Consider the following 14,033-nt stretch of genomic DNA (forward strand, 5'->3'; position numbering starts at 1 on the left):
AATTTAGTCTCTTCTCTGAATATTTGGAGTTCTGTCAGCCCAGTCAGGTAGACATCTATACCCAGCCTTTTCTCTACACAGCTTAACTGCCAAGTTTTTACTTTATCCCTAAGGTCTTTCTAAACACGGAAAGTCCTCCAACATAGCGTCCCTTATTAGTCAAATAAACACCATGGTATAAATGCCTGTTCTCTGTGAGGTAGAGCATTGGTAAAGCAAGTGAGGTACTTTAAGTTACTTAGTAGCCCCACTCTGCGTATTATATATAACATTTACTCATCACTCATTTCTATGTCACATCTGTTTACTATTGTTAAGTGGTTTCTGCAAGTAATCAGGGTATTGCTTTTTCTTTGATCCCTCTAAATTCAACTGAAAGGCATTTTCTTGGTCAAGCTGATCTGAACTAGGGTCCCAAAATTCAAACCCCACTTGACATTGGTGCAGCTGCATTTTCCTCATATTTTCCTCAAATTAAATAAAAAGGTCAACTGTCACTGAACTTTATCTGGCTAAGTCCTTCATTCTCCCAGGCCACCACAGTCAATAATGATGCTTCCTGGTTCTCTCCTGAAAGTAAAATTAGCCCATAAATGGTCAGTCAATGCGGTCACAGGCCAGCCATGTGTTCTCAGAACAAAGTCCATTTTTAAACTGATCTCTTTAAATATACAGCTATTTCCTATTCCCCAACTATTTCCATAACACATCCCATCATTTCATCTGGGTTAACTAAAAAACACTAGTACTTGTGAAGTATAGATTGTCACCTGTTTCTTTACTTCCTGTATCATACCCCTGGGGCTTTGCTATCCCTACTTACTCTTTTGAACATACTGCTAAGGTGTCCAGAAGATTCCTTTATGGACATTTTATGTCTACTGTATGACTCAAATGGTGGTTATTTTTCTTCTACTCTTTCCATTACATTCTCAATCCTCATCTGACTTCAGTTTATTCCCTTCCAATTTACATAATCTTATTGTTCCTGTTTGCATTATTTCCCTTTTCTTTCACATCCAGTTCCCTCTATAAAACAGGGGCTTTAAAACATGCATTGACTGGTACTAGTCTATTTATAATCCTTGCAGGTTTCAGATGCTGGAGTAACATCTGAACTGAAATCTAATGGGAACCCCCTTTCAAGCATTCCAAATTTGTCATCCACCCCAACCTGACATCAAGTTTGCTCCTTCCACTGGTTAGATAACAGCAAATTACAAAGTACCCTAAGCCAGTGAGCTCCAAAGAACAGTTTACCAATTAAAAATTACGTACCATTAGAAATGTTTCAAAGGGATTCCTTTTCAATCATCCAACCTTCTCTCTTGCATTCCAACCTTTGTTGGAAACTGCATTCTTAAAATCTTCCAGGCTATTTTCTTAGATTTCATGGCATACTGAGAAAACCCATTATTCTAAATTTTATATCCAAACAAACGCATCACCGTATTTTACTTTGTTTTGAGCTTTCCACAATTTTTTCAATACTTGGTTTCATATGCAATTAAAAATAGATGCTTGTATGCCTGGGCTAATTGGTCCAGTACTTCTAAATACTGATGGCTAACATAATCTCAAACAGGTTTTATTAGCATCTTAGTCTTAGAACTTTGACTCTTCTTCTAAGCATCTAGTTTATTTTCTTGTCATCAGTTATGTGCTAAAAGTGAGTTTGTATAACATATGAGAACATATAAGATCAGAAAACAAGGTTGTTAAAAGTATTTTTGACCAAATTATCACACAAAAGCTATGTATATACTGTGTATCTGAGATCCAAGGGCAGTCCACAGATCAGCCTTTCCCTTCTATTCTACTTTGTCACCTATTATATAAAATGATTGATGAAATCTTTATAAATAGGATATGACTTCTGCCCATACTAGGTTGTATATAAACGCCTTTGAAACAGCAGCAACTTTCTGGGGAATCCAAGGTTTGTGTGAGTGGTAACAGCCCAAAACTAACTGTTTTTGTCCTGCTCTGCAGGAAAAACTGAAGTATAAAACAAATAAACCGGACCTTTCAGGACAAGGCAAGCATCACAAAACTGAAAGCTGTTTAATAAGTCCAGCCTTAGAAGTTTGGGTGCTAGTTAGTACCATGCCTAAAATTAGTTTATATGGATAGAATTAATTGAAAGTGAAATAAATGTGTAACTCTGTGTCCTCAGTTACCTAGGAAGGCACAGGCTACAAAAGACCAGGAAATAAAAAGCTCTCCTATTTTCAGTAACACCGAGGCACAGACTCAGTATCCATTTGGTAACTGGGGCTATAAACAGCAATTAAAAGAACAAAATGGAAGAAAATACAGGTTTTATTCTCCAGTTGTTTCATTTTTCCTAAAATCTTGACATGTTTGAGCCTCTTTCTATTTAAGGTTGAAACAGTTCAGCACACGACAAAAAAAATCTCAAAAAAGGTGCCAACTGGATGGACCACAAAGCATTGAAGAAAAGGCTTAAAGCAGTTCCCGAACTTTTTCATTAGGATCTAAAAGCCATTTTCGCAAAAGAATCTCCACTTCACATCAAAGTTACTTGTCTCCTTAATTCACCACCCACCCCAATGAAACGTAATTTGAGTAGTGTATGTTGGTATGCATAATAATTATGACTCAAAGAAAAATATATCTAATATATTCTAGGGGTTTTGTGGAGGCCGCTGTGAAACAAAGAATTTGAAGTAAACAATTATAAAATACAAAAATAAAAAACCAGGGTGTTTATTTTTTCTCCAAATTCCTGGTTTAATAAGGACTTGTTTATTTTGAGAAAAAAAGGTCCCAAACATCAGGCTATTCACAAAAATAACCCACAGTATCAACTTTAGAAAACAAATCTTAAGACTATTACACTAATTATTTTTCTAGAGGATCCATTTGACATGCCAACTCTCATTCACAAAAATACATTGTTACATTTGTGTTGAACAGCCCCACACAGCACTCCCATGTGGGGTATAACACGCATACCTCTAATTCAAAGCTGCTCTCAGGTGCTACTCAACTAATGAGACTGCCTTTGTAGTTAGGGAAGCAACTACTGAACTCATGTATGAATGGAAAGAACTGTACTCCCTGCATAACAAGAGATTATTTTGGAGACAGTTGATAAAAACCATACATCCTTTTTATTGTTAAGTCATAAAGAGGTATCAAAATTAAAAGCAAAAATTACAGGGTAAGACTTAACATAACTACTGGGAGCATCAAAGGAAGTGAAAATGGGACTAGGCGCAGGGCAGTATGAATTAATGAACATGGGAAGGACAAGGATGGGGACAACAGTGAGCATGTGCTGAAGATACTAGGGGAGAGGATCTGGTGAAAATTTTGATCTTAGACAAGCGCCTAGGTAAAGAAATAATGGGACAAGATTTCTAAACCCCACTATGTGCTTAAGAGTCATCCTCGCCATTGGCGCTGTCTCTGTCATCCTCTCCTTCCTCAGCCTCTTTTTCATCATCCTTGATCAACTCCAGCTGTGAGAAACAGACACAAATAGGATGGAGTTAGAGGCACTCCATGTGTCCCTGATCCCCCCTCCACCACCTCTTTCTTTCCTTTCCCGTGGTTTTCACCTGGTCATCCCCCCGATCTTCATTATCATCATCATCCAGTAGGTCCCCCTCCTCAGCAGAGTCATCTGCACCCCCCTCAGACTCCATCTTCACATTAGTCTCATCTTTCTTCAGGGAGCTGCTGCTCTGCTCCTCTTCTGACTTATCATTCTTCATCTCTACTGGGGATGAGAAGGACAAGTCTGTCTAGGGGCAAGTAATGTCCACAGGATGTAGACAATCCCCACTGATGATCATAGAACTGCAGCACAAGTCTAAATCCTCCCACACAAATGCCCTTCCCAATTCAAATTCCACAAGTTTCACATTAAACTGTTTTATATCCCACTATTCCAACATATACTTTCAACTATCTTAGATAGCTACCTCTACTTTACACCCAACAAGCAAAAGGACCATTTACCTCCTTGTTTGCTCTGTTCCTTTTCGATTTTTTCCAGGCTTTCCAGTAGGGAATCCACTTTTTGTTTTATCTGGGTCAACTCCTTCTTAATGGTCTGAAGGTCATCTCCTTTCACTTTAATACAAACAAAACCCTAGATTAGAATCAAATGTACCAGAAGCTACCAGTTAACCAAACACACTCCCCCACTAGACTATACAACAGTGGTCAACATGAGATCCTTGGAGAGAAATGGAGCCTGTACCAGACTGTCCTAGTTATGGGGGGGCCACCGATCTTTTAGTTGGTAGCTGAAAACTGAATCTAATGTGCCTATTCCCTTAGCAACAGCATTCTTACTTCTGTAGGTCTGCTAAAGACCTCAATTCTATTTTAAAAGCACTTTCTGTACTGTTTTACCAACATATTTTACACGATGAATGGGTGCCCCTCAACTCCCTAAAATCTAATGACTTTTTTCAAATTACCAAGGTCTTAAGGATAGAAGACTGCCTAGAGTTGGCCCCTTAATCACTATTTTCTCATCTTCTATTATTTTGATTATGCAAAGTTATTTGTACAAAACCTGAACATTATTAACTGCACTAATTTCCATATTTCAACATACAAGAAATATCAGAATCACAAAGCTGCAATAATAATACATACACTTTCCAGACTTAGAAGAAGATCCCCGCTGTCCACTCTTAGAATTGAAGCCACTTTTGCCCCTTCGTGAGGTGTTTCCTGATACACGCTGGCGTTTTGAGGGCACTACAGCCCGAGCAATAGGAGGAGGAGGAGGAACACGTGCTGGGTAACTATACATCCTATTGGATAAAAGGAAAACAGAATTCCTTCACAACTAAAAATAAGTCAGGAAGATTCCAACAATGGTGTCCTTGTAAAATGATAAATCATTGTCCATTGTTCCACAATTATTTCTTTTTGCTAAGCTAAGTTAATTTCATTCAAAAGGCCAGTTTACTCTGATATTTTTAATACTGCAGCTACTTTTCTTCATGAAAATACTACATATATACACACATATCCAATGATATGGTTGGTTGCCTTAAGCACTGGACATAAAAGGTTTCTGTGTACAATGGCAGTATTAACAGAACATTACTTTTTACAATGAATGGCCTTTACCTTGATCTTATTCTTTTCACATATACACTACAATAAGCAATCCGTATAAGCCAAATAAAGTACTTAGAAAAGACTGCAATTAACCAAGTCTGCAAACAGAGCTATTGGTCGCTAAATCCCTGATCTTTTCACCCACAGAAGCATACAAGTAATTATCACTAGTTTGTAATATTACATTAAACCATATAAAATTGCCAGTATTAACCATTTTTGGCCTATAGAAACCGGTATTTCATGTGTTAGCTGGGTGTACATAGCATTATCAACTCTAACAACATTTAGCATACTCTCCACTCAAAGCTCCAACAGGACAGAGAATACTGTCTATCTTGTTCACTATTCACTACTGCCCAAATCCACTGCCTAGCACACATTTAGCTTTCACAAATCACTGATTGCTCAACCGCTGCTTCCACTGGATGAGTATCCCAGTGATTGCTAAAGATATACCAAAGTGATGGCCTGGTATTGATGCTTCCATTTGTAGAGAAAAATCAAAAGACAACAAAAAAACTTCTCACATGGACATCAGTTCTAGGAAGTCTCTTTATTCCATGCTGTTACTTTTACAAAAGCCTGTGGCAGCATATGAAGCTAAGACATACCTGTAGGAAAAAAACTTATAATTCTAGTTCTGAACTTTTTTAGCTATTAACAACCCACCAACTGTTGCTCTGCCTAACCGCAAAGCTTTGAAATTTTATAATTCAAAGAGATACCTAGTAACAGTAACTTTTTTTTTTAAGATTTTTTTTGATGTGGACAATTTTTAAAGTCTTTATTGAATTTTGTTACAATATTGCTTCTGTTTTATGTTTTGGTTTTTTGGCCCCGAGGCAAGTCCCCAACAGTAACTTTTTATTATTACTACTTCCTTCCATTTTTATGTAAAGCTTTTCATCTTCTGGCCCAAAATTTTCCACAGTATAATGATCCAGAAACTATAAAATATGTGTTCAAAAACTACTTTCCTTTGTGTAAGGTGATGCTACTTTGTACAATTTCTGGGGGTAAAAAAGTGAGTTATCCACATCTTTAGGTATGAAACATCTCATGCCTCAGCCCTGTTGAATTGAGAGATCTAACCTACCTTCCAATCTACTCACTCTCACTGGCATCAGTCTCCAAACCAATGAGCTAGCCATTCTACATTCCCTACACTCCAAGGCACTGGAATTTCCTTTTGAACCATACTAGTTCATCTGACTGGGGTAAATCGCCATAGCAAAAATGAGGAAATGCAGTCTATTTTCAATCTATGTAATGGCCTCCTGAACACAAATGGAAGTCAAACGTTCTAGTTCTCTAAAGAAAAATGTATTTTAAAAGATCCACTGGTAATGCTTTTTAGTGCCACAGAACTTAACTGCTGCTTAAGCAAAAATGGGCTCTCAAGAAACTCACAAAGATTCCTCTAAGGAAGTTTAAGTAGACCTTGCCTTATAAAATGCCAAAGTGCATCAATGTGAAAACATGAGGCGAAAACACAAAGAGAAAAACCATACCTACTGTGATAACCCTTAAAGTCAAAGGAATAGATAAGAGGAAACTCAGTATAAAAGCTTCAAGAACCAGCTACAAATTAAGTAACCATTTTCCCCACAAGAAAGCTATACAATAAATCACAGGAGGCATCAAAACAGCTGCTGATCCTCTAGATCCTCTAATGATAAAGCCCAAGTCATTAAAAAGTCTTCATGAAAGTTTCACTATTACCAGAGGAACAAGCACTCAACACTAAGAGAATTATGACTGCACCCTGAATCAGAAATCTGGACACTAAGTGTTGGTATAAAAACTAGTCAGAAATAAAAGGCAGGCTTCCCTGGTGGCGCAGTGGTTGAGAATCTGCCTGCTAACGCAGGGGACACGGGTTCGAGCCCTGGTCTGGGAAGATCCCACATACCGCGGAGCAACTGGGCCCGTGAGCCACAACTACTGAGCCTGCGCGTCTGGAGCCTCTGCCCCGCAACGGGAGGGGCCGCGATGGTGAGGGGCCCACGCACCGCGATGAAGAGTGGCCCCCGCTCGCTGCAACTAGAGAAAGCCCTCGCACGAAACGAAGACCCAACACAGCCAAAAAATAAATAAATAAATAAATAAATAAATAAATAAATAAATAAAGTGAAAAGAATCAAATTAAAAAAAAAAAGAAATAAAAGGCAATTAAAATACCATTTTAGGGGCTTCCCTGGTGGCGCAGTGGTTGAGAGTCTGCCTGCCAATGCAGGGGACACAGGTTCGAGCCCTGGTCTGGGAAGATCCCACATGCCACGGATGCAACTAGGCCCGTGAGCCACAATTGCTGAGCCTGTGCGTCTGGAGCCTGTGCTCCACAACAAAAGAGGCCGCGACAGTGAGAGGCCCGCGCACCTCGATGAAGAGTGGTCCCCGCTCGCCACAACTAGAGAAAGCCCTCGCACAGAAAAGAAGACCCAACACAGCCATAAATAAATAAATAAATAAATAAAAATTTAAAAAAAATTACCATTTTAAAGAAATTAAAACATTTCTGGACACACATTAGCTAATAACATAAACAGATAAGACAAAAAAAAAACCCCCTCTATCCTAATCTCCAAGCTAAAACATAAGCATTACAAGGCATTTATTAAACGTACAAGTTTTCAAAGGCAAGCTTCTTAAATGACTAGATGTAACACACAGTGATCTTTGGCCTCAAAAACCCTGATTAATAATAATACATTTCAACCACTACAAAAGTATTGATAGAAACAACTAGAATAAAGTATTAGTGGGCTTCCCTGGTGGTGCAGTGGTTAAGAATCCGCTTGCCAATGCAGGGGACACGGGTTCAAGCCCTGGTCCGGGAAGATCCCACATGACGCGCAGCAACTAAGCCCGCGCGCCACAACTACTGAGCCTGCGCTCTAGAGCCCGCGTGCCACAACTACTGAAGCCCACACGCCTAGAGCCCGTGCTCAACAAGAGAAGCCACCGCAATAAGAAGCCCGCGCACCGCAACGAAGAGTAGCCCCCGCTCGCTGCAACTAGAGAAAGCCCGCACGCAGCAACAAAGAACCAATGCAGCAAAAAAAAAAAAGTATTAGTAAAAACCTACGTTCTCCTGAATGTTTATTTAATGTATCATAACTGTTTCCACTCTTAAAAATTGGATAGATAAAAAATAATTTTAGGCATATTCATTATCAAATTCTGAAAACCAACTAATTTTCAGGTATTGTTGCCTACAAAAAAATGTGAATAAAAAATAAATGCCATAATGTGAAATAATTTATAGGTGAGAGCAATCTAGTAAGATCACCCCCCCCACTGACAATACTGATTTATCAAATTCACTTTAAACATGCAATCTCATTATAATTTCATTCAAGGGTTAGGAGATTTTTCTTCCACTTCATTATTTTTCATCTACAACAGAAATATTTCAAGATGAAGTTTCTTCCTCATTACCTTTAATTTTCCTAGAAAAGGGATTGATTTTATAGGGTATTATGTTTTGGGGCTTTACAATGTCTGAGACTCCCTGAAATTGTCTGCTAAAATTCTGTGAATACTCCGACTTAATTAAAACAATCTACAACTTCTACATTTCAATTGTAAGTTTCCCAGTACATCATCCAGAGTAAACCTTCAGAACACACCCCTTATGTAACATTATGCTGTACAGTTTTGTAGAAAAGGACTTTACAAAATTTATTTATCTTTGGCCTTGTGTGGACTGAAGCATTATACTGCATGAGCAGAATATCAACTACTGATACTCATGAATACCAGAATTTAAAAAACTGTTCCAAGAATCAAGGCCTTCAATAACTGGTATCTTTGAACATTGTAAATGTATTCCTAGATATTTCTTCCTCACTCTTTATAAAACCTTCTGAGAAACCATATTTGAATGATTTAGGTAACTATTTTCCAATCTCTTTTAAAACTACCAAAACTTTCACCGGATTATACTGACGGTACAACCCCCTCAAGTAGACTTTATATCTTATCATTCTTTTTTAGTAATTAACGCAATGAAATTATCTTAAATTTATTATTGAAGACTATGGTATACAATTCTAACAAATAAATACTTATTAAAAACTAATTTTTTTAAAGTTCACCCTAATCTAATTTTAATAGTATATATTTCTTTAAATGTCAAAGCTTTAGTTTACAAATGAGTAGACTACTGACTTTAACTACATAAGGGAAAAGAAGTGCGAAAAATGACAATGTGACATGTTTAATTCAGGTTTACATTAAAATGAAAATATGAAACTGTGTTATGTCAAATACTGACCCTCAAAACCCGTTTGCATGATGTAGTTGGAATTCATCCTGTTGAGCTATAAAATAAACTAGCGAAATTCTTATAATTTGTGTTTTATTTCTAAGTTAAGAGACAATTTCTAATTGTTATTTGTAGGCACCCCTCCACAAACGTTGCCTTGAGGAGTCTGGGAGAAGCCAAACTAAGATACAAGGGTTAACACTTGTTTTGCTAATACAATTTGCGGATAGAGTGCCAATTACCAAGGTAAATTTGCATAGTTGCACTTTATGGTCCTTAACTTTCTTCAAATTGCCCTTTATGGTCCATTTAAGGATACAGATTATCTGTATGACAGTTAAAATTAATAACAGCAAGTACTTCTCATCTAAATGATAAAGGGACTAAATGATAAACCAGTCTGCTGTACAGGATTCATTCAATATATAGGGTCACCCAAACTATCAAAATTTTAACTAAATAACAATTCTTTATTAACTAAAGGGGAAAAAAACACACCTCTGTAAGGTTTAAGAACCTCTGTAAGGTTTAAGAACCTTGCCCAAAGGCTGGGGAACACCACACGCACTGCTACTTACAAAGAGCAGGAATCAACAGCCTCTATGTATGTAGAACCAATGGTAGCAATCAATAATTGGTTCTGCAATCTTCCTTTGAAAAGAACTGTTGATATTAGTATTTAGAGATATTTTTGCAAATTCAAAGATACATTTGATTAAAAATTGTCCCACTGATTTTTACAGACAGTTTTGCAAGAGAGCGAAAAAATACTGAACGTACATACTCATTTTAAGATGCATCCAATCTCACAACTTTTAAAATATGAAAAGTTGCTTAAAATTAAAATTAAGCAACTATATTGCTTAATTAAAATTAAGCAACTATGTTGAACTTTCTTGATGGATTCATTGGGAAGCTATGTTAACATAAAACTGTATGTTTCATAGGAAGGCAATTTGAAAATTCACTTGAAAAAAAATAATCTGGGTGATAAAATGCAGATTGCTTTGAGTCCTAAATCAATCTTTTTAGAAACAGGACTGGATCCAAGAAAATATTAAGAAAAAAACCTTTTTAATCCCTGGCTTTGCTTCTGTTTATCAAACTTTCCATCCAGGTGATAATCTTTTTAGACTCCTCAATTTCCAAAGAATTATACTATTACTCATTTGTCATGATGTCCTCAACAAACATTCCCAAATGTCACTCTGGATATTTCCAAAAGATAATGTCTTAAACTCAGTGTGGTCCAATTTTTACTTTTTAAAAAGCTGAAATTAAAAACAGTATTTATGAAAAATATTGTTTATAAACAGTAAGAACCTACCTATAAGCTCATTCATTCCTGTATTCTCATATTATCAAGCCAGGTGAGAGTACAATTCTCTCTTTTCACTTACAATAAAATTTCTTTTAAGGAGTTGTCTGAGAAAACAGATTTGTGGTTGCCAGGGGATAGGGTGGAGGGAAGAGCTGACTACAAAGGAGCTTCATGGCGAATTTCTGGAGGTATGAAACTACCTATATCTTGACTGTACTAGTAGATACATGGGTACGCATGTAAAAACTGTACACCGAAAGAGTAAATTTTACTGTATATATAGATATTTTAAAAGTTTTCTACGTTGTCTCCACAATTTCTGTCTTTCCATTCTCTCTTGAATCTCCTTGTAAAGTTTTGTGCCCCCACCATTATCAAAACCTACCCTTGTCACCAATGATTTCCACACTTGCTACTGCCTACTTCACATCTCTCAAAGTGGATGTCTAATAAGGAGGTTAAATTAACATGTCCACAACTCATCTGTTATATTCACCCCTCACACCCTGGTTCCTTCTATGTTCTTTCCCTATCCACTGTTTCTATAAATTCCAAGCCAAAACTTTGGTGACATCTTTGATTCCTCTCTTAGCCCTCACATAGATCTGGAAGCAAATCTGTCTGCATTAACTTCAAAATTCAACTACTTCTCACCATTCCCACGGTCACCTCCCTGATCCTTCCCCAAATGATTATTTGTCTAGATAATTCCATCAGCCACTTATTATCTATTTTCAGAATAATCTTGTTAAAACATTACAATTACGATCCTTTCTGCTCACAACTCTCCAATGGCCTTCCCCTCATTCAGAGTAAAAACTAAAGATACATAACATCTTAAAGTGCTCTGTATGTGTTCAACCCATCCATCTTCTCTGAGACCATCTATTTTCCACTAGTACCCCTGGTGCACACAACAATGCCTCATAATAAGATCTTAACAAATACTTGTTGAGAAAATAAGTGACTTTACTAAACTGGCCTCTAGGGAAGAATTTATCACAAGCCACATTATCAACAACAGATAACAAACCAAACCTACCCATTTAACTGGAAAGCCAGTAGGATTAGTTTGCCTTTTTTCTAGCTTTATAAAGACTACTGAGAGAGTTTTTCCCTAAGAAAATCAGACAAAACTTGAATAATAATCTACCACAAAACTGAATCCTTTTTCAAGCTATTTATTACAAAATAAAAATCAGATCTTGTGCCTATAATGTATGTAATTTGAGACTATTATGCCATGCTTCCTGTAAGGAAATCACAAAGACAATTTTCCATAGAAGAGTTTCTCCTGCTATTATACTTTTTGTACCCTATTAATCTGTTCCCCTTGCTAAACTCCACTAATCTCACAGTAATAGCACACTTATCACTGTAAAGTAATAAAGGTCCTGGAAAAAAAGTTTATCCACCGAAACAAGTCAAATTCTATTTGGTAGACTCTGTTTCTTATTCCTTGGATTACAGTTTAAGAGGGTATCAAAGTATAATCTTATCCTATTTGTCAAAAGGATATGTCCTCTTTCTTTCCTTGAAAAATAACATTCGTTTCCTGGATATTCTTTCACTATTCCCAACAGATTTGTTCCAAAACTACAGTCTGGGTTCTCTAACTTCCTGAAGAACAGTCTTTACTCATTATATTTCTCATATTGAACACTACTCGAAATTTGTTATACCTAGTTATGACTAACTTTGTAGCACTCCAGACGTGTACTGTCCAACTGAGTAGTGACTGGCCATGTGTGGCTATTTAAAACAAATTTAAAATTCAGTTCTGCAGTCATGTTAGCCACATTTCCCATACGTGGCTGTCTACCACAACAATACTGCACATGTAGAATCATCACACAAAGTTCTGCTGGACAGCGCTGTTCTGGTTTGTTCCTTCCAGACATCTACCTATACCTATATATAATTTCCAAAGAGAGCCTAGAATTCTACAACTTTTTAAGTCTATAACAAAAACATAACAAACTAGCTAAATGTTCTTAGTATAAACTGATTGATAGTTACACATCTCCTATGACCACAAAGCAAAATGGTGAAACTATTAAAAAAAGCTAAAAAGAGTAATAAACTTCAAAAATGATATTAGATACTGTATCCAGAGACTTATATCCAGAATATATGAAAAAGCTTTACCCAATATAAAACTGGGCAAAGAATCTGAACACATTTCTCCAAAGATGAACAAACAGGCAATTAGCACATGAAAACCCAACATCAGCTTTTATGAAAATACAAATCAAAATCACAATAGGATAATCCTCACACTAGAATAAACAACAAAGATACATAATAAAACAAATGTTGGCAAGGATGTGGAGAAATTAAAACGCTCATAACATGGCTGACAAGAAGGTAAAATGGTACAGACGCTTTAGAAGACAGTATGGCAGTCCCCCCAAAAGTTAAACAGAGAATTATCATAAAGACCCAGCAATTCTACTCCTAGGTACACACCCAAGAGAAATGAAAACATTATGCCCATGCAAAAATGTGTAATACCAATATTCAGAGCAGCATTATTCAAAATGTGGAAACATCTCAAAAGTCTACCAACTGATGAATGGATAAACAGAATGAGGTATTATCCATGCAATGGAATATAATTCAACAATAAAAAGGAATGAAGTACTAATACAGGGTGTAACATGGATTAACTGTGAAAAATTCACGGAAGAAACTGGTCATAAAAGACACATCTGATTGCACTGACATGAAATGTCCACAACAGGCAAATCTATAGATAGAAAGTGGTTGCTAGGCCTCGGGATAGAGAAAGAATAGGGAACAACTGCTAGCAAGTTGTTTATTTTTGGGGTGATAAAATGTTCCAAAATTACATCATGGTCATGACTGCACAATTCGGAATATATAAACTGAACTGTACACTTTAAAATGAATTACATCTCAACAAAGCTAGGTTTTTAAAAAAGAAAAAATTAACATCAAGGAGCTTGACAAAGTATACCCGGATGGAGAATGTCCTGAAGTAGATTCCTAAAACAGCAGAGGTTACCTTTCCATTAGGTAATAATGTACCCAAAACACCACTTAAGAGCCAAAGCAGATTCTTTGATCTAGACTCAAATGCTTCCCCTTCAAATAAATATCTCCCACTTACTCAACAAGAGTCCAGGACACAAATTTAAGTCCAATAATACCACATTTATGTTCAAAGTATAGTCATACTAATATATGCACTCATCTAAAATCTTTCTGCCAACTACATGATCAGGTTCCCGTAAGAAAGAACCAACAAAAGGGCTCTAAGCAAATGAAAAATTTCACCCTATGCCTAAAATGACATCTAAACTG

The 14,033-nt window shown here is 36.7% G+C and overlaps 1 protein-coding gene across 10 annotated transcripts in view; it reads right to left on the reverse strand.

Annotated features, from left to right (window-relative positions):
• Nucleotides 1-3,118: 3,118 nt before the first annotated feature.
• HNRNPC (heterogeneous nuclear ribonucleoprotein C) overlaps nt 3,119-14,033 on the reverse strand; it is a 45,843-nt gene continuing 34,928 nt past the window's right edge. For 8 of the 10 annotated variants that reach the window (XM_059913790.1, XM_059913795.1, XM_059913789.1 and 5 more), the window contains 4 exons: nt 4,639-4,799; nt 3,991-4,104; nt 3,588-3,748; nt 3,119-3,488 (listed from right to left, as the gene is read on the reverse strand). In XM_059913790.1, the coding sequence (XP_059769773.1) occupies nt 3,405-3,488; nt 3,588-3,748; nt 3,991-4,104; nt 4,639-4,799 (520 nt within the window). In that variant the 3' untranslated portion in view covers nt 3,119-3,404. The remainder of the gene's footprint in view (nt 3,489-3,587; nt 3,749-3,990; nt 4,105-4,638; nt 4,800-14,033) is intronic. The other 2 variants (XM_059913797.1, XM_059913799.1) reach the window with 1 other exon arrangement.

Source organism: Balaenoptera ricei, chromosome 2 (assembly GCF_028023285.1).
Source record: "Balaenoptera ricei isolate mBalRic1 chromosome 2, mBalRic1.hap2, whole genome shotgun sequence".
Classification (NCBI taxonomy): Eukaryota; Metazoa; Chordata; class Mammalia; order Artiodactyla; family Balaenopteridae; genus Balaenoptera; species Balaenoptera ricei.